The 20,029-nt window shown below is 44.1% G+C and overlaps 4 protein-coding genes across 8 annotated transcripts; 2 read left to right on the top strand and 2 right to left on the bottom strand.

Moving 5' to 3' along the window:
* Nucleotides 1–4,416: 4,416 nt before the first annotated feature.
* Nucleotides 4,417–6,765, bottom strand: cox7a1 (cytochrome c oxidase subunit 7A1). 3 transcript variants are annotated; one of them, XM_078792575.1, is made up of 5 exons: nucleotides 6,747–6,765; nucleotides 5,326–5,382; nucleotides 4,943–5,029; nucleotides 4,770–4,854; nucleotides 4,417–4,641 (listed from the first exon to the last, which is right to left on the bottom strand). In XM_078792575.1, exons 2-5 carry the CDS (start codon nucleotides 5,338–5,340, stop codon nucleotides 4,583–4,585), a joined length of 246 nt encoding a protein of 81 aa, XP_078648701.1. In that variant the 5' UTR covers nucleotides 5,341–5,382; nucleotides 6,747–6,765; the 3' UTR covers nucleotides 4,417–4,582. The 3 variants fall into 3 exon arrangements, with proteins under 3 accessions (XP_078648701.1, XP_057935647.1, XP_078648702.1); XM_058079664.2 differs by lacking the exon at nucleotides 6,747–6,765 and having other exon boundaries at nucleotides 5,326–5,424; XM_078792576.1 differs by lacking the exon at nucleotides 6,747–6,765 and having other exon boundaries at nucleotides 4,770–4,851; nucleotides 5,326–5,424.
* A 968-nt stretch (nucleotides 6,766–7,733) lies between these two features.
* On the top strand, nucleotides 7,734–9,917 carry rnaset2l (ribonuclease T2, like). 2 transcript variants are annotated; one of them, XM_058079643.2, is made up of 8 exons: nucleotides 7,734–7,916; nucleotides 8,136–8,203; nucleotides 8,281–8,338; nucleotides 8,405–8,472; nucleotides 8,621–8,734; nucleotides 8,807–8,855; nucleotides 8,948–9,022; nucleotides 9,200–9,917. In XM_058079643.2, the coding sequence occupies exons 1-8, from the start codon at nucleotides 7,737–7,739 to the stop codon at nucleotides 9,377–9,379; spliced, it is 792 nt and encodes a 263-aa protein (XP_057935626.2). In that variant the 5' UTR covers nucleotides 7,734–7,736; the 3' UTR covers nucleotides 9,380–9,917. The 2 variants fall into 2 exon arrangements, with proteins under 2 accessions (XP_057935626.2, XP_078648933.1); XM_078792807.1 differs by having other exon boundaries at nucleotides 8,621–8,855.
* On the bottom strand, nucleotides 9,512–18,864 carry supt5h (SPT5 homolog, DSIF elongation factor subunit). 2 transcript variants are annotated; one of them, XM_058079580.2, is made up of 30 exons: nucleotides 18,742–18,864; nucleotides 18,465–18,563; nucleotides 17,659–17,812; nucleotides 17,500–17,568; nucleotides 16,312–16,323; nucleotides 16,162–16,231; nucleotides 16,017–16,085; nucleotides 15,653–15,718; nucleotides 15,537–15,567; nucleotides 15,383–15,451; nucleotides 15,049–15,300; nucleotides 14,372–14,461; nucleotides 14,222–14,292; nucleotides 14,013–14,118; nucleotides 13,803–13,893; nucleotides 13,585–13,721; nucleotides 13,358–13,513; nucleotides 13,124–13,270; nucleotides 12,908–13,054; nucleotides 12,699–12,824; nucleotides 12,499–12,583; nucleotides 12,285–12,392; nucleotides 12,109–12,211; nucleotides 11,907–12,013; nucleotides 11,732–11,837; nucleotides 11,484–11,642; nucleotides 11,232–11,400; nucleotides 10,932–11,129; nucleotides 9,932–10,027; nucleotides 9,512–9,838 (listed from the first exon to the last, which is right to left on the bottom strand). In XM_058079580.2, exons 2-30 carry the CDS (start codon nucleotides 18,543–18,545, stop codon nucleotides 9,698–9,700), a joined length of 3,216 nt encoding a protein of 1,071 aa, XP_057935563.2. In that variant the 5' UTR covers nucleotides 18,546–18,563; nucleotides 18,742–18,864; the 3' UTR covers nucleotides 9,512–9,697. The 2 variants fall into 2 exon arrangements, with proteins under 2 accessions (XP_057935563.2, XP_057935564.2); XM_058079581.2 differs by lacking the exon at nucleotides 16,312–16,323.
* A 381-nt stretch (nucleotides 18,865–19,245) lies between these two features.
* Nucleotides 19,246–20,007, top strand: triap1 (TP53 regulated inhibitor of apoptosis 1). The gene has a single exon (XM_058079665.2). It carries the CDS (start codon nucleotides 19,388–19,390, stop codon nucleotides 19,610–19,612), a length of 225 nt encoding a protein of 74 aa, XP_057935648.1. The 5' UTR covers nucleotides 19,246–19,387; the 3' UTR covers nucleotides 19,613–20,007.
* Nucleotides 20,008–20,029: the final 22 nt, after the last annotated feature.

Raw genomic sequence — 20,029 nt, 5'->3', positions numbered from 1 at the left:
GTTAGCACAGCAGAGGAAGCAGCGACTCCTTTTCCTGTGTGACCTATGATAACCTCTCACCTGCACTCAGCGGACACTGGTCGCCATTAATTGAGCGTGAGGAAAGAGGACGTGGAGGCAGATAAAGATCTTCTAGCAACCATCAGGAATTGTTCCCAACTGGGGAAGAAACCAACAGCTGCTTCCTGCTGCTCCAAATAGTCCATGTCATGTGACAGGAAGTCAGCATGAATAATGTTCTTGCGTCCTGCCTGACCTTAAGTCTTTCTCCATGGAGGAAGGATAGAACGTCATAGCCGCATGATTGGCTACAGCGGCTCATGGAGGTCTCTACAAAGACCCAGAAGTAGCTACAGGCTAGATGCTAATAGCAGGAAGGCGCTAATTAGCGTCTGAGACCAGACATAAAACAAGAAGTCTGCTCGAAAAATAGACCTGAAAGCAGAGGTCTATTTTTCAGTAGGGGACGGAGCCTGATGTCTCGCTCTCCTTGGCGGGAAAAATCAGTCGCGTTCGTCACCATACTTTAGATCAGGGTTCTCAAACTCAATTTACCTGGGGGCCACTGGAGCTAGGGTCTGGGCGAGGCTGGGCCGCATCAGGTTTTCCAAAAAAAAACAAAAACGCATTTATTAAAAACAGAAAAATGAATAAACTTTGCTTTGGTTCCGATTTTCTACAAGAAAAGCTCTGATAAAACATTCCACTGTTCTCAAATATCTTACTTTTTATTTTTCTACACAAAATAAGATCAAGAATAAAGAAAATCAATCAATCAGTAATAAATAAATATAATAATAATAAAACGGCAAATTAAGAAACCACATATAGTTGGTGGGTAGACAAATAATTTTTTTCAGATTAAAATGAACAAAACATTATTAGAGCCCTGTAGACATGACAAAACACGACTATAGTCACATTTATACTCTTTTTATTTACAACATATTGCGCAACTGCAGGGTCTTGAGACACATGCTAACTTGCAAACTAGAGAGCTAGCGACCTTAATGGTAGCCTCCAAGTTATTTCCTTTAAACTTAAAAAGCCAAAAACTTACCACTTCCACACGGATAGGGAGGATAACTATTAACAGTTATTTAACCTTTAACATGAACATTAATCAAACGTAATATTTTTTTCTGGACTAACATTAAACTTTCATATCAAGGCGGGGGCCTCATACTAGTGTCCTGGGGGCCACATTTAGCCCACGGGCTGCGTGTTTGAGACCCCTGCTTTAGATTAAAGTCTGTTGGGAATATTTTTGGTGCACTTCAGGAGACATAATTGCACACACTCAACTTCCTGTGCAGGAAGCCGAAAGAAGACTCAGTACTAAGTGAAATCAGAGGATGAAAAAAAGAAAAAGTTGATCTTTTCATTTTGAAAAGCAAAAACAAAAAACACCAAAAAAGACTTCAATTTCCTGTCCGCTCATGCCCTCTTCCTGTAGCTGAGAGCACCCATCCTGCAGCTAATTAGTGCTCACGCTCACTTGTTTGAATGACTAAATGCTAATTCCTTTGTTTGTCCCAATCTGGAAGTGAAGGTAAACTGGTAGCATTAGCATGTAGCATCAACAGCAAAGAGTCACTTGGTGTCACTTTCACTTTGTAGTGTTCCGTGATTCCTGGAAGAGGTGTCCTCTGCCTGGAAACGATCATGAGGAATGTGTGAACAGGTCTGATTGGTCGTTTTTGAACATGTTTAACAAGTTACATTAAGAAACATCACGTGCTTTACACAATTCAGTGTGTCTGAAAAGGAGCAGAAAGAAGCCAAATTGAATCCTTCATTTTGTCCCTAAGCCTTCTCTGCGTAGAAAGTTGACCGCATCTTCATTTTTTAAAAACTGTACTGTAAATGCATACAGTAAATACAGATATACTGTACATAGTTGCATACATAAATATGTGATAAATATGAGATACACTGATAGATAATGTAGCCATTTGTTTATTTTATACACCATTCCCATCTACAGTATATGAAGTGGAAAGGTTTAGATTTGATGGTGCATATTTGAAGTGGACTATAACCAATTTTTGATCTTGATGAAGTGAAATTGTTGCAGTGTGTGTAGGTGTGCAGAGTGGAGCGTAGCGCCGTGTCACCTCTCATTTGTCTCCACAAACAATGGTGCTTATATAAGAACATTCCAGGCATATTTGCACACAACAAAATCATTTCAAACAGCGTGCAGCAGCGTGTCTGCTCCAGTCCACGCAGGAAGTGTCCACTTGGATTTGTACTTCCTGCTTGGACAACACAAACTTTGCCGTACGGGTTAAAGATTTTGCCTCCTCTGGACAGTCACTAGCTGGGCACACTACAGATGGGTCAAAGGTCACACAACCGGGAGAATCTCATTCCTTTCCTGATGACTGAGACACACACACACACACATTGTGAAATGCTTTCACTTTGACTGGCGCTGACATTGGTGACATGGAGTCATAAAGTATAATCACCCCAAACAGTAGTTACGGCAACACTGTGCATGTGTCAATCATCAAAGTGGGCGGCTCTCTGTCTGCAGGTCGATCAATTAGCATCCCGAATGTCATTATCCCATAACCTAATCCCAACCATAACCCTAACACTATCCATATCTCTCATCCTCACCAAAATCCTAACCTTTATTCTAGTCCTAGTACTATCATAATCCCTCATTCTAGTTCTATAATAAACCCTCATTCTAGTCTGATCATTATCCATCATTCCAGTCCTGTCATAATGCATCATTGTCATCCTATAATAATCCATCATAGTCCTATCATAATGACTAATTGTAGTCCTATAATAATCCCTCATTCTAGTCCTATAATAATTCCTCATTCTCGTCCTAATATAATCCATCATTCCAGTCCTGTCGTAATGCATAATTGTAGTCCTATAATATTACCTCATACTAGTCCTGTCATAATGCATAATTGTAGTCCTATAATATTGCCATTCTAGTCCTGTCATAATGCATAATTGTAGTCCTATAATAATCCCCCGTAGTCCTATCATAATGGCTAATTCTATCTTTATCATAATCCCTCATTCTTGCCCTATGCCTATCATAAACCTTCATTATGGTCCTTTAATAATCTCTTATTTGAGCTCTAGTCCTATAATAATACCTCATTCTAGCCCTAGCTTTATCATAAACCTTCATTCTATTCCTATCATAATCCTCCATTATAGTCGTAGGCCTATCATGATGCATTATTATAGTCCTACTCCTATTATAATCCCTATTTCTAGCCCAATGCCTAATATAAATCCTTATTTTGTCCTAGTCATATCTTAAATGCTCACTCTAGTCCTATAATACTCTCTAATTCTAGCCGTAGACTTATCATAAACCCCCCCCTCTTGCCCTAAACTATCATAAACCTTCATTTTAGTCTAAATCTTAATCTTAATCCCCCATCGTATCCCTAGGCCTGTCATAATCCCCCAATCTAGCCGTAGGCCTGTCATAATCATAAACCCACGTTCTAGTCTTATAATAATTCCTCATTCTCATCTTAGTCCGATTATGAAACCTAAGAAACCTGTAAGAAAACCTGTAAACCTGTAAGAAATGATTCGTTCTAGACCTAGAACAGGGGTCGGCAACCTTTACTATCAAAAGAGCCATTTTACCCCCTCACTCACTGAAGAAAAATAGAATGGAGCCGCGAAACATAATTTAACAGCAGAATATAGGGGCTGCATAGCGGTCGAGTGGGTAGCGCGCAGACCTCACAGCTAGGAGACCTGAGTTCAATCCCACCCTCGGCTATCTCTGTGTGGAGTTTGCATGTTCTCCCCATGCACGCCTTAAGAAATGTGTAGCAACATGCTCACATCCAGAGCAATTTGCTAGTCTCCCAAGATTTTGATTGAGGGAATTTTGGGATATCAAAGTAGAGAAAAAGCGGAGTTGATTAAGTACTCTTGCTAGTATACGGCCTCACAGAAAGTCAGATTTTGTTCAAAAGATGCATATTTTCCTCATTTGGGTGTTAAAACAAATATTTGAGCATTGCAAAGGGAGCCACAACAAAGAGGCTGAAGAGCCACATGCGGCTCTGGAGCCGTAGGTTGCTGACCCCTGACCTAGAAGAATTGTTTTCCCTAACAGGTGAAGTTTTTGTAAATTGACTTGAAGGCAGTGTGTAGTGTTTTATGTGTAAATGGCGCCCTCTCGTGTCCACCAGTGGTGCTGATGCAGTTAAACAATAAAGACACATATTTGAATTATATTTAACTGACAATACTATGCAATAGTGAAGTATAAAGACATCTAATGATGATTAAAATATTTGACTGACATCAATTTAAAAACATCGACGCATCAGTGTGTCACCTTTGGTCTAAAATGGTTAGCTAAGGTTGAGGTTAGCAGGCGAGTGAACACAGGTCCAATTCCTTTTCACATGAGGTCGATGTAGACTTTATTAGTGGTTATTCCACAAGTGAGGATGTGAGCGTTATCAGCAAAGTAAGAAGAATGTGGTCATTTCAGACATTTCTAGGAACACAGAACACTGCCGCTCATCATATAAGTAGTCTTGTGCAGGAAGTAGACGGAGCCCAGGTAGATCTAAGCCTTCTTATGAGGCATGGAGGCCACGAGCAGCCAGTACATGGAGTAACAACATCCTATGGAGAACAACATTGACAGTCAGTGTAAACATATGCTTAAGTATCACTTTGTTATGAGTGTTCTAAATAAACAAAACCATTACCAAAAACAACGAATCGGTGATTTGAATGTTAAAAGTGCTAACCAGCAATAGTCAGTGTCATGGTGGCGCGGTACAGAATGACGTCACCTGCCCCCCCTTTGATGTGGACGGGCAGTCCATTGTCCTGCTGTTACCGTACATAACACAACATAGGGTGTGTTAGAGACAGACGGCCACTAGAGGTCGCAGCGTGTTAAGTCACAACCTGACCAAACCTGGAAGAGTTTCTGGGCTTCTGGAACTTTGTTCCTCAGATGTCTGCTAGACGTACTAAAGGTCCGGCCGAGCAGAGCCGGAAGTCTCTGGAAGCACAAGTTGGAAAGGTTTCACTTGGTAAACAAAGACACGTGCAACAATAATCCTAAACACACAACAGTCAGTGGTGGAATGTAAAAATGAAAGTCATGTTTATTTGATTTGTTGCAATGGAAGCCCTAACCAAGGTGAAGTAAATGGAACTCAACTATGTTATCGTCACAGTCTATTTTAAAGAGCCGCAGAGTAAAGGTCAACTGTATCTTGTGTCCGAAAGTAAAACCTTTTTAGAGAAGTATTCCACATGAAGTGCATGCACAAGGACGAGGAAAAGACCATTTACCACAAACGGATTCATGTCTGCCAGTCAAAAGTCCTCTGTTGCTGACTTTGCTTCACCCTATCAAGGACACACACACACACACACACACACACACACAAAGTGAATGTGTGCCAGTGAACTATGGTCCGCTGGAGGGGACAAATAGAAACACAGCTTCCTCTTATGTCTGCTTCTCTTTCCTCTTTATGATTCAAATTGAATGCAAAATGTTGAACATTTAGGGAAGCAGTAGAACAATACAGTATGTATTGTTATACTGTTATTTACAGTACTGTTATTTACAGTATGTAAATAATATCATTATCCCCAATCCAAGTTATTCATCCGCTATTACACATTTATCTCTTTATTACGCAAAGCCAGTAACGTTCCTTATTTATACATCAAATATGTATGTTTGTAGTTAGAGCATATAAATCTTCTGAATAATGTTTTAACATAATTAGAGCCTTGTAGACATGAAATTGCACCCCTATATTCACGTTTACACTCATATTACCCAATATAGTAGACTTAAAAACAGGTTACAGGGGGACAGAAAGTTGAGTTCATGCAAACCTGCAATAAGTGCTTGCTGTTGCAGCGATCGAGTCTGGTGCTTGTGTGTCTGACCAAACATTACTGTCACCAAATGACCAGTGTAAAATACTCCATATCATGAAATTGTCCGAATTACTTATATTTGTATTTTTGTTCATTTGGTAAAAATATGTGCAATCTGCTTATGTGTGTGATTGTTTTTGTTTGTTTGTTTTTTACTAAAAGGCCGTATTCATTAAAAAAAATACTTACATATACAGTGAAATCACAAAATTCAAAGTTGGTTTGTGTTTACTTTTTCACTTGCAATTCTTTTACTGCCAAAGAAGTACAAACAAACTATAAAATCTTTGACCTTTTTACCCCCAGAGTCCTCCATTGTCCAAAAACGTATTCCCTGAATTTGTACACAATTTGAAGAACACAACAAAAACACACACACACACACAATACAATGGCACAGTGTCGCTCCCCACAGTGTCTGACGCTCTTTCATAACTTTATTCTGACCAAACACATCAACACAGTGCAAGACTATTTATGACTAACTCCAACTCACAAACGCCTCTCAAGTCTTTTCAGCCTTGGAACGACACTCAGCAGTCACTAGATGACCGTGAGATGCATTCAGGGACACTCTTAACATCACAACAATGTCAATGTCTGACAGCCCGAATAGAAACTCAGAAACAGATCCGATACTGATGCAAACAATGTTATCAATACTATCAATATTATATTATATTCTTGCTGCCCACCCTCTGATATATGTATACATATATATGTATATGTCAGTGTAGCCTTATGTATTGTATGTTCCAAATAAACCATTAGCATTTTTGTCTTCATTTGATTGTGAAGCTGTGAGCCAAAGCACTGACCTTTTCTAAGCGTGCTCACTTCTGGCTTATTCACAGGAGAAAGTATAATAGTTTTTGTGTTTATACCCCCCTCCCCCACAACTTCAACTTCCCTTTTTTTCTCGAAAGCGAAGCCGGTGTGAACATGCACAAAGCTCAGTACATCAATGCCATCTTTCTGGTAAGCTTCCTATTTCTTTGTGACTTTATCTGATCTACAGTACATGACGCTTATCTTATTACTTTCTACTCTACTCTAAACGGGATGCTTTAAATGCTCTATACGCATATATATATAATAATGCTAATAATGTTCAAACTCAACGTCGTAAACAGGTTTTCTATGCTCTAACTATACCATATATATATCATATATAACACATAGTATATATATACATATGTATACACACATATATACGTACATACATACATATATACATATGTTTATAGTTAGAGCATAGAAAAACTGTTTACGACCTTGAGTTTGAACATTATTAGCATTATTAGAGCCCTCTAGACATGAAATAACACCCCTATCACTGGGTGTCACATGATGTCATATACGGTTGTTGTAGTCATGGACTCAAAGAGATGGGGGGCAAACGGGCATACAGGTACGCATAAGTAGAAGTCATGTACAACCAAATGCTATTACTAAGATAGTCCATCATAAAAGGGAAAAACGTTGAAGAAACAAGCAAAAAACTGAGAAGGGCAGCTGCCCATCCTGTGTCCAGTCAACTGGAGTCCAGTATGAACAGGTTCGAGTTCGCAGTGAGCAACAACAAGCAACAAACCCAAAGTTAAAATATAGTTAGAACTCAAAAATGAACATGAAAATGTGAAAGCAAAAAGAATTGCCTCAATCAGAGAAGTATAGCTGCTCTTGCATGAAAACACCATGGACCAGAACTGTCTTATGTTTTGAGTTATTATATGGAATTGGAAGATCAATTTTCATCGGAAATGACAATAAAATTGTACTTTTTTCAATCTTCTGAAGAACCGAAGATGTTCTGCTGGCTGCTGCCTCTGGTGGTGTGTCTGAGTCCTGCAGCTTTGCTGTCTGACGGCACTGCTGAACGTGAAGACTACAAACATGGCAGACCATACCAAGAGCTGAGCGATGGTTTGCCTTGTTCTTGGACTTGTCTCACGTTCACGCTGCAGTGGCCTGGAGGCTTCTGTCAGGTGTTTCTCTTCATCCTCACTACTAAACATTCACTCATAACATAAGTCAAGTGTAGTGAAGGAAAGGAGGAGAAAAGTGGTGATGTAAGATATGGAGAAGAAGAAAGAAAACGAAGGAAGCTAGATGCGAGCAAGGATGCATTACAGGAAATTATGGAAGGAAGGAGAGGTTTTTTTGACCATTCAGGAAATGATGTTGGTGTTTCCTTCTGTCTCTAGTCTCTAGACAACATTTCTCTGTGCAGTATTCCTCCCCGTGTCAACAAGTGGTTGATTCACGGCCTGTGGTAAACACCATCAAGTTAGTCAAGGCCCCACCTTTCATCTCTCCTGCTGACGCCGTGCCGTCTGTCTGTGCTTTCAGGCCCATGAAGGTGATGAGATGCTGCAGCTGCTGGCCCATCTTCTTGTCCGACGTTCAGGTGAGACGCCCACAGACGACTGTGCTGAGGTGCTGACAGATGATTGCTTCATGTCGTCCCCCCCAGGAGGTGCAGGAGCTTCTGGAAGAAGAGTGGCCATCTTTAGTCAAAAGCAAATCCAACTTCCAATTCTGGTGCGAACCATCAGACAAGCTGTAGTGGCCATGTTTTTAGGAAGCACGGCACTACAGAGACAGGAAGTCACTTTTTGTGAAGCATCCAATTGAATACAAAAGACCATCAGTGTGTGTGTGTGTGTGTGTGTGTGTGTATGTGCACCAGGAAGGATGAGTGGAAGAAGCATGGCGTGTGTGCGGCGTGTGTGGAGGGACTCAACTCTCCGCTCCAATACTTCCAGAAGTGCCTGAAACTGCGGCAACACTTCAACCTACAAAAGTTAACACACACACACGTTACCATGACACCCCTTGGACATGTTTTATTACAAGCTGCACTTGTATGTTGCAGAGCATTGGAGTATGGTGGGATCAAGCCATCCTGTGAACGGCCCTATAAGGTAACAACTTCCTGTAACGAATGTGATGCCAAAATCATCTCAGTTATCTTTGAAGGACACTCAAATCTGTGTGTGTGTGTGTGTACTGACAGCTGTCTGAGGTGTTGAACGTTCTGGTTCCACTAATCGGTGACAAGTGTGAGATCCAGTGTATCACAGACGACCAGGTAAATCAAATCTATAGGCTAAATGTGATGGCTGCTAGCTCCGCCTCCTCCGTTACATCACCGTTAACATCATTCCATGAGGATGTAAGAGAAACGTTGCTCTTGAGATGCAGTTTTAGCTATGCGACACATGGAAGAAGAAAAAAAACAAACCTTGTCTGTGACCCCCCCCTTCAGGAACGAGAAGTGTGGTTTCAGGTGAAGATTCGTCTGTCTCGCAACATGACTGTGGGCTGTGATCACCATGACGACCACCCGAGGACCACAGCCATTTACAAAGGACACCCTTGCCCGACAGAGGGCTCCTTCTACTACTTCCCCATCGACCATCAGCGGCCGCAGCAACCCTGCGACTGACACCACAGCGCCAGAAGCTGCTTCCACACCTCCGCAACCTTGTACTTACACAAATAACGCCTGTCCTTTTGGTCCCTTTTACAAGCTGAGTAAAAAAAAAAAAAAAAAAAAAAAAAAAAAAGACAATGTGTGTTGGCCTGTTGACAGTTTATTGAAATCATGGTAACTAAAAACTAACCGAATCAAACAAAAAGATGCAAACATAAAATAAAAACAGAAGGATACATAAACATTTATCTGGGCAGTAAAATTCTGATAAGCCACACAAATCCATGTGAAGTGTGAGAGGGAGGACACAGACAGGGCTGTGTGTGGACCTCAGTGGCCCAGACATCCTAGGAACCTCAGGTTGAGGATCATGAGCTGCTTGTCAAGCACTTTGCGTACAATGCCGTCGTCGCCATCGATGCTCAGCAAGGTCCCTGTCGCCTCGCGGTGTTCCCCCAGAATGACTTTCACCTGCAACCACACAAAACATCCCAGACTGCTTTCACATCGCTTTAATGACACGGCAAAAGAGAAGGTCAAAGTAGTTTGTCCGGAAGCACTAACTTTGTCGTTCTTGGTGGGGGTGACTGGCTCCAGGTGGTCGCTGCTGACGCTGACCACCTTCTCAGACTCCTGCATGAACACAGAGCACATCCCACCCTGCAAACAGGAGAAGACAAGTCCTCCTCTTAGTGATGCAAGTATTTAATTATCCCCTTTGGATGTTTCTTTTTCATAGAAAAATGCTCTCAGGATTTGATTATTTTTATTATTATTTATATTATATTATTTTATTATTATTTATTATTATTATTACCATTTGATGAGAACCTGAATTTTAGGGATAAATACATTAACAGAATAAGAAAACAAACAAAACACTGAAGCCATTTGCTGGGATCATCATAGACATACGCCCTCTGCTTTAAAAGGCAGCAGCTGTACAATTACACACAACCAGGGGGAAATGAGAGACGAGCAGGTTCTGCCATGCGTTCTCTGTTTCTCTGTAAATGTTCTCAGGTCAAAACAGTAAAGTGTATTCTTCGTTTCAGCCTTTCATCCACATGGAAACTTGGTTCTGGGCGCCCTGAAATGGTATTTTGTTCAAAACGGCATGCAGAGTAAGAAAATCTGAAGACGTCAGCTTGTCAGTGGCGTGTAGACAATAAAGCTGCTACTTTCTGAAAACGATGACGTCGCCAGCCCGTCGCCACCATGTGACCAGAAGTGAAAAGCCGACACAGCACTATAATATCGGAATATTTCAAGTGCACATGTATTCTTTCTTCTTCTATAGTTTGGTGTGTCACGTGGTTCCGTGTACGTATCTTCTTACAGTGCCTTACATAGGTCTGCCTTGTGTATTACATTATTTTAGCCTCCCAAAAAATCCCAGGTACATTTCCATGTGGACAGGGCCTTATTCTGCTGCGTGATGTCAATCATTGTGTCGTATCTTCTCCTCTCTCCTACCTCGAGCTGACTTGATGCTCCGTGCCTCACAGCAACACATTCACTGATCAGTAACCGATGGCGACAACAAGATATTCATGTTTCTCACCGTGACACTCCTGATGACCCCCGTCTGTCCCATCAGGTCCATAAAGGAGTCCTTGACCCGAACCAGGATATCAGTGGTCACCCAGTCGCTGCCGCCCTGCTCGATGTTTGAACCTGGAGTGTGAGGGTTGTAGCCACCAGGAGAGGGCGCTCCGGGGGTCATGGGGCTGTAGCCGACTGGACTTGGACTGGGACTGGCCTGTGGCAAAGACGAGGGTTACATGTGTACAGTCTTCCTGTTGTTTACAGCGTAGGTAAGCTGCAGTCATGCTGCAATGAAAATGAAAAGGAAGGACGTTACCTGGTAGGCCATGGGTGAAGGGGTTGGATGGTAGCTGGCTGGCGAGTGTGTGTTCTGGTAGCCCACAGGTGAAGGTGCCACCTGGTGGTAGCTCTGAGGACTAGGACTAGGCTGGTAGGAACCTTGAGGGGAGGGGGCGGCGTAGGGGGAATATTGCTCCGTGTTGTACCTGCATGGGCACATGGTGACATTTGGAATGTATTGGAATGGAAGAGGAGAAATAAAAGCCTGTGTCCATCAGACAGTACTCACATAGCAGGTGTGCCAGGCGTCTGAGGGTTGTACTGATTGTTGACCTGTGGGGAAGGGACTTCTGGGTAACCTGGTGTCTGTGGGTTTGGTGTCCCCCCGTAGCCCTGAGGGGAGGGCGAGGGTTCGTCATCATAGCCAAAGTCATACTCCTCATCGTTCCTGAAGAGACAAGACCATTACCATTAAAATCATTTTCAATCAGCTGTGAGAACCCTGATTATGTGTGTGTGTGTGTATGTACACCTCACCTTGAAGGTGTGTTGGGGTTGTTGGGGTCCCATGCTCCGCTCTGGCCGGGCGTTCTGCTCCCATCATGCAGTGGCGTCTGCGAGCCGCTGTGAGGTGTGCGGCTTCCTGGTGAGGAGAAAAGGGTGTGCATGAGAGTGGCATCGCCCTTAGCCAATCACATTGTAAGCATCTCACCGTCATGCAGCGGCGTCTGAGAGCCGCACATGGGCGTCCTAGAGCCTGAGCCATACATGGGGGTGCGCCCGTGGGTGGAGGTCATTCCAGTGTGTTTCTGTGCGCCCCTGATGGACAGGAGGAGTATGGATCCATGTTACAACATTGTGTTGCAAACGGTGGGGAAAAAACAAACCAAAAAAGTTCGATAATTGTGACTCACATGGTGGTTAAGCGCTGTCTGTCTACTGAGATGGTCTGACAGGTGGAGTGAAGCTCCACCCTGGCTGTTGACTCTGTGGCATCCTTCACCACACCAATGTAACCTGGGACATGTCCACAGCTTCCATTGGAGATGAAATACAAACACCCTGGCTTTGTTATTGTGACCTTTGTTACCTTTATAAGGTCCCTGAGAGATGCGAACTGTCTGACCGATCAGCTCGTTGTCTCTTCGACCTCGGCCCCGCCCCATACCGCCTCCTCCTCCCCCTCGTTGCTGTGCACCTGCAGGGTGATGACACTTGCGTCAAACACCCAGAGGCCCGAAGGTGAAAGGAACCTGTCGTTGCCACTGAGGGGCACATTTAATCAGCCAGAAGGAGTCACTTACCGCCACCGCCATGGTGCATGGGGCTACTGATGCGAGGGCTCATGGGAGCGAATCCTGCCACTGTGAAGTTGGTCACGTCTCTGGGCTGAAAGACACAATCAACTGTGTCAAAAATGCGTTTAGCTAGTTGATCAACCGATGGCGGCGTGCATGTGAGCAGAAAATGCAAGTGTATGAACGTCGGGCAACAAGGGGCTGACCTTGGAGCCACCGGCCAACACGAGGTGCCGGGTCTTGCAAACAAACATTCCTCCATTCTCCACGAGTTTCTTACAATGCAGAAAGGCGAATCCTCGGAAAAGATGGCGAATCTCGCCTTCACGGCCCTGGAGGTGGCACAGACTTTGAATTTTAGTGTGAAAGCGTGAAATTTAATGGTAGCCATTGCCGAGTTACATTACATCCTTACCGAGTGCGGGCCGTCAATAACCTTGACGATGTCTTTGACGTGGATATTGTTTTGCTCCGAGTCCAGTGCCACAGCAAAGCGGTTGTCCTTCTTGCGGTTGACCGCCTGGTGACGCACTGTCAGCACTTTCCCGTGCATGTTCAACACCTGTGAAGGGAAGGTCTCGGTGGCATCACTTGATCACATCTCTTCGGCTGCCATGTGTGGACAAATCACCTGAAACGTCTCCCTCTCCAGCCGCACAATGACTCCCACCGTCTGCGGGTCCAGCTGCACCAGCTCCCCCCACTCGTGCTGGCCCCCCGCGTCAACGCCAGACGCCGTTTCTGAGCAGAGTTGCAGATCCCTGGGCAACACCTTCAGCTGCGGGCAGGAAAAGACAAGCAGCTCGGGCTCATGAGGCTGACTCTGGACTCCAATAACTAGTGTGTGATGGAGACAAGCAGGAACCTCGTGCATGGTGAGGTCGGAGAAGAGGATGACAAAGTTTTCCTCCACTCGTACGATGAGCCCCGTGTCACCTTCATAACGCCCGGCGATCACCTTCACGTGGTCGCCCATGCGGAAGTATTTCTTTAACTCGTGAGCCGGGAACTCCAGGGGGTCCTGTAGCGAGGTTGCATTTTTGGGACTGAGGATTGTGGCGAATGTATTGTTCATATGGTGGATGTGTGTACCTTCAGGTCTTCATGCTTGGGCATGATGGTGATCTTGTTGCCGTCCACACTCAGGATCTTTCCCTGCAAGTTGATCAACTCCCCCTCACACACCTCCACGTTGTCACCTGCCTGCAGGTTGTGCTCTCGCTCCTTACCTGCAAAAACACATGCACACTTGTAGCCAGCCGACACTTGCAGGTACAGGTCTTAACATCCTCAGTGGCCGCCTCGCACACCTGACTCTGTGACCACCTCGAGGTCAATTCCCTCCGGCTGGTCTTCAAACTTCTCCAGCTCTGACAGAGTGGGCTTCACACCGTCTGTGATCTGTCTCAAGAGGACGCATATACTGCATTGTATCAAATTATATGTGCACACAGAATGTAATGGGCTTGCGCTGAATTGAAGGATGTTTTAGTGAAGAAAGTGAAGGGCTTCTTGCTCACCACAGCCGACATGGCAAAGCTCTTGAACAGAAATCCCTTGCGGCTGTAACGGTTCCCCTCGAAGATCATGAAGTCTCCATCATGGCTAACCTCCCCTCCCAGAGACCTGCCAATAAAATAGTCAAACAGTCCAACAGACGGCCCTGTTTCTATTTGGCTTCGTCATATTGATTTTAGAAGAAATTAGTAGGCAACCTGTGAGTGCTTACCTGATCTTTTCAGCATCAAACAGCCTCTGAGCAGGTCTCTTGAACTTCTTCCTCTTAGCAAACCAGTCTTTCTGCACACAAACAAAAAGAGGTTTAAGTGACTGACCTGGTGTGTGTGTGTGTGTGTGTGTGTGTGAAACCTCAACCTACCAAGCTCATCTTGGCCTTGATGCGGTCCAGGTCAATGCGAGGGATCATCTTCAGGGAGATGGTGTTCTGGCTCGGCTCGACATAGTCCACCTGCAGATCAAGCAAAAGAAATGCACTGACTTTAAAACAACTTTTTTTCTTCTACTCAAACTAATGTTAGGGATGCCCCGCTCTGATATCGATGTCGGGCCGATATAAGCAAAATAAATAAATAAATAAATACAAATAATTATATCAGCCTGCATCTCAAAACTCCAATATTGGCACTCCAATTCCAGACTCTCACTGTCCGTTTGCTAGCATGCTAACAAAGTAGCAGGAATGTCAGCCGTCAGTGATGTGGCACAAGAAGAACTATACAGCACATGCATAAAGAAGTAAATGGGTAGTTTTCCCTCATACATACTGGCCATTGTTCTCTGCGTAATATCACTCCATCAAGCCTGGTCTAATATCACACATTGCAAAACAAGCCAAAAGTATGGTTGACTTGTGCTTTTCTAATATTCCACGCTGTAAAATAAACAATAGAAATGCACATTAGTCATGTTGATATCGACTCAGTATCGGCCGATATTCAAAGCTACAAAATCAGTATTGGATCAGAAGTGAAAAGGCTGTATCGGGACACGCCTAACTGATGTGTTGCCCAGGTAACCGAGTGTTCCCAGGAGTACCTGTGCGATGTCGTCTTTGTATAGGCCTCGCTTGAGCCTGACCCAGGATTTGGGCTTCAGGTTGGTGACCTCTTTGACCACTTTAAGGACATCTGTCATTTCCTTGATGGGAACCATCTGCTGGTTCCACAAGCCCATGCGAAGGTTTCCAATGCCCTCGATGGCCGCTTTGACGTGCGGCTGCTTGTAGGACTCCACATAGATGTAGCCCTTCACATGGTCCGGGGCCACCACAGACTTGATCTGAAGCGGCTGTGGGAATGACAGTTAAGCTTTAAACTTCACACTGTGTGCACAAAATGGAAAACGGACTCTCTGCCGCAGCATTTCTTACTGTGTCAGTAAACTGATAGGCGATAAATTTCCTCATCAACGCGATGGCCGTGGCCCTCTCCTCCCCAATCTGAGAAGATAGAGTATGACACCCTGAGTTTGCATGTGTTGGGTGTGTGTGTGTGTGATGAAATGAGGAGTTGAAGGCTTCCCACCTTACACTTGACTGTCCACAGATTAGGATCCCTGATGTTGACAAACACAGTTTAAGAGTCAAACAACTTGCTTTGGGTCATCTTGTTTCTGATTGGTGGGTTTGCCGTTTACATACTTGACTCCAGGAAGTAGCTGCTGTTGTGTGATGTCGTCAGAGAGCTCCTCGGACCCTCGAGAGTAGCTACACACCACAGAATAAAAAAACAAACTCCATCTATCTGCATTGGAATAATCGCTTTTAACATAGTCTTGTAAATTAAAAATACAGCACTTTTCTTTGAATAATTAAGACATTAAATATATAATAGTGACTGTCGGCCTGTACCTACACTGGAATAATAGTGGCGAAAGGTTTCACTTACATAGCAAGGGCATGAAAAGTGAGCAAAAAACTTATAATTTTGCTGAGAACTTTAGCTAGGAAAGTGTCAGAAGTTTAAAAAACAGAACAGAAAACATGGAGCCAAAAAAATACTCACCGCTCGCCTCCTGAGGACTTGGCATACTTCCTCATGTAGTATTCCCCGAGCGCCTCCTCTCGTGAGTCTCTGTGCGTCACAAAAAAATATGTTTTTCCAGAGTCAAATAAATAGTCCCCTCTAAATGTAAGTCATGTGATGTCACCTCCAGAGGTTCTGCAGCCTTCTGGAACCAGAATGATCGTCATCGAGGACCACATGGTCGATGTTGGACGCTTAAAGAAGCAGGCAGAGAAGAAGAGCTTGAACACAATGACAATTAAAGTGTTTTGTGAGCGATGAAGACAAGACTTACCTTCAGCCTCCTCTGTGTAGGAGCACGGCCACAGAGGAAGAAGGAAGGAGGATTAGGGTGAGGGCGAGCAGCGGGGAGAGTTACATGAGGGTTGAGGCGTAACACAAGGAAAGGTGGAGGATGAAGTTGGTGAGGAAGAAGATGAGAAGAAAGATATTGACGTGGGAGAATGTCGAGGGAAAGAGAAAATCATCAGGGTGGAGTCGGGCAGAGGCAGCACAAACCATGACGGGAGAAAAACAAAGCAGACATTAATGACTGTAGACACAAGTCCGTGTTGGCACCATGTCAATGCACGGAACTACTAACAATGCTCTTCTAGTGTTCCAGCTTTCACATACATGAGTTGTAGCCATAGTTAGGGTTTGGCTTCTTGCATGGTGTCATGGATGAAGACAATATTGCCAAGGTTGACCACCTGAGCAAAGTCTTCTGTATGGCCTAAATAAAACTTTTACTGACCACATGAGAAACATTTGGGAGAACTTAGACCTTGTTAATATGTTCACCCAGCAGACATACTTTACTTCATCCAACAGAGGTTTATGTGTCCGTCATTTTATTATGAATACACTATATAATGGGGAGGAGTCTGGTTTCACATTTGTGATGGGCATTCAGCAAATATTTCTATCATATTATTCATTCATTCATTTTCTACCGCTTTTTCCTCACGAGGGTCGCCGGGGTGCTGGAGCCTATCCCAGCTGTCTTCGGGCGAGAGGCGAGAGGCGAGGTACACGCTGGACTGGTCGCCAGTCAATCACAGGGCACATATAGACAAACAACCATTCACACTCACATTCATACCTATGGACAATTTAGAGTCGTCAATTAACCTAGCATGTTTTTGGAATGTGGGAGAAAACCGGAGTACCCGGAGAAAACCCACGCATGCATGGGGAGAACATATTAACTGAGCAAAAATAAGAATCACCGAAATGTTATTCTGTAGCTTGGACACTTTTAAACAAATGAACGGAAATTATTATCTTGGCACCAACGACACAAAGAGAGTTCAGGGGTCAGACAACACGCATTCTTCACAGCAGTTTATATTAGTGCCTTCATCAAAACAAAGCCTGTGTTCATTCTTTTCACGACGACACAGCCCTGCTGTGTTTGTGACCGTCATTCAGATATTTAACTCCCACTGGGAAAGCCTATTACATGTATTTAGTTCCTCACCCTTCTCCAGGATGTCCTCTGCTCCAACCTCCCACTGCTCTTCCTCATCCTCATACTCATCGTCCACATCTGGGGGTTAGAAAAAAGGGCAGTGTTTAGAGAGAGACAAAACAGGTTGAAGGTGGGAAAAAAAACAGGAGGAAGATGGGCTGTTCGTACCAGCTTCATCCAAGATGAACCCGCCATGTCGCGGCTTCTTCCTGGGACGGTCCTCGTCGTCTTCTTCCTCCTCTTCATCATACTCATCCTCATCCAAGTCCTCACCCTCCTCCTCAGCTACCTTGTCACTGCCCACTGGACTTGCCGCTTCCTCCTAAATGTCAAGACAAACCCTGTGGTGATTGGAGCTCATTTTGGCTCGGTACTGGCTGCCTTTCCCGAACATCTCTGCACCATTGTCAGCTCTAAAACTCTTCATCAAATCCTGAATATCAGTTTCTAATATGGACTGTCCAAGAGAAAAACAATTTGTGTTTAATACATGTTGCTGTGTCATATTAAACCCATTGAAGGCAAAGTGTGGAGCATTCAGTTCGTCACAGTCGTAAAAATGACCAAATAGCATAGTCTGTTTGCACTCGATCTGGGTTATGGACTGGATTACAAAACAGTGAGGTTGACAATACTCTATTATCTGCTATTTGGTCCTGTGACATGTGAACTAATCCACAGTAGGACTAATAAGCGGCAGTGATGTACCGCATGCAGTTAAATTAATTTTCTAGTCAAAATGTTGAATGTGCGGTGCATATTCCTATTCTTAGAAAAGGTTTGTGCTTTGTGCTAAAACCTCCTTACAATCAGTGTGACATGCTTCTATGAATGCAGCATTTGCAGCACTTTCCCATTGCATATAATGTATGATGTTTGCATGGTTTGGGTTCATTTTGACGTTGCAGCCAGTACGGACAATTGGTCAATGTTATTGTTAGCATACAGCTGAAGCTCTGTTAGCATTAGCATACCTCCTCCACCTCCTCGGCCTCTCCGTCGCTGCTTCGTTCACTCTGGTTGTCAGAGAAGTCGCTATCCTCGCTGTCAGACATATTCCTGGTGCAAAGTGGCTGGAGATACAAAAATAAACAACAATGTAGCTAGCTTGGATTAAACGTAGCCTGTTCGGCTCAAGCTAAGCTAACAACTTCGCGAGGCCGAGCAGGGTGCCACTATATTCTGGTTGGCGCCATTTATTACATTCACGGTAGCTTTAAGAGCGCTTACGAATAATGAAGCGTTACTTACCCGTTTTAATACGCGTATTGGGGGATCTGCTCGTGAAATGTGCGAGATTTGTCAGCTTGTTTCTATCACTCAAAAAAAAAACACTCTCGCGCAACCATCAGACTCGCAAAATTTCCGGGGAACTGGAAGGTCTCGCGTGACTTTGGGTGGCTGATAGATCGAAAGTAAAGACGTCTCACTCGGAGTCGGACCTAAGCTCAATTTGAAAACGAAAAGCAATCTAATAGGACAGAAGCGGACAAGGTGGTGGTGGCTGTGTGTTGGTTTCTGCGAGAAGATAACGGAGAATATGTTTCTTAAATGATGACACGTGGATAACAAAATTGACTATCTAATCAGATTGCTCCCACATTATCTCATATACTTCTCATAGCCAACAGGGGGTATGTTTGTAACTATTCAACCATCACTTTTCTACAGGCTACTGTCCTCATGTTAGTGTGTAAGGATGGCATTCAATTCGTTTTTGATTTGACCATTTATCCAGAGCCTTTTTGAGGGAATTGCAACTGCTGGAAGAGTGAGGGTGAGTAAAAATAAACGATCTTCGTTACGCTTCCGGTCGCCAGCCGTGGCTTGATAAGTCTGCTGAGAAGCGTGCGTGTGTTGGAGGTATTTAGCGTCTCGTTAAAGGGGCTTCAGCATCATGAACAGCGTGGGGGAAGCCTGTACGGACCTGAAGCGGGAATATGATCAGTGTTTTAACCGCTGGTTCGCCGAGAAGTTCCTCAAGGGAGAGAGAAGCGGCGACCCATGCACCGAGAGCTTCCGGTTGTACCAGCGCTGCGTGCAGAAGGCCATAAAGGACAAGGACATCCCGGTCGACGGACTGGACTTCATGGGGCCCAACAAGGACAAGCCTGAGAGCTGATGTCTTCACTGAGGGGCCAAAAAGTCTTTTCTCACAGCATCGAACGGCCGCATCGAGTCTGGGCCTTACTGAGCATGCGCACAGAAAGAGCTCAACAAGAACCGAAGTTGTTTTTTCTGCTGTTGGAACAAACCGTGAATTCTGGATTGAACTGCTGTCAGTTTTTTCTTTAATTGCATTAAAAAGCATTTGGTTGTGCTCGCTGGAGTTCGCAGTACACTTGCTTTTCAAACACGTCATTTGGACCTTGTTTTTTCTTCACCTTAACCCCCCCCCACACACACACATATTTTACTCTTGATGAACAGACTTCTCTGCAGCAAAACGGCGTGTAATTTTTATGATAAGGCTGTGTTAATATTGATGTTCATTGCAAAATAAAATGTCTGCTTTGTTCTGACTTGCGCGTTCCTCAAT

This window comes from Doryrhamphus excisus, linkage group LG8 (genome assembly GCF_037039965.1).
Source record: "Doryrhamphus excisus strain RoL-2023G ecotype Guam linkage group LG8, RoL_Dexc_Guam_v1.1, whole genome shotgun sequence".
In the NCBI taxonomy this organism is placed as follows: Eukaryota; Metazoa; Chordata; class Actinopteri; order Syngnathiformes; family Syngnathidae; genus Doryrhamphus; species Doryrhamphus excisus.
The sequence above is the reverse complement of the archived record's forward strand: the minus strand, read 5'-3'. Positions and strand labels throughout refer to the sequence as shown.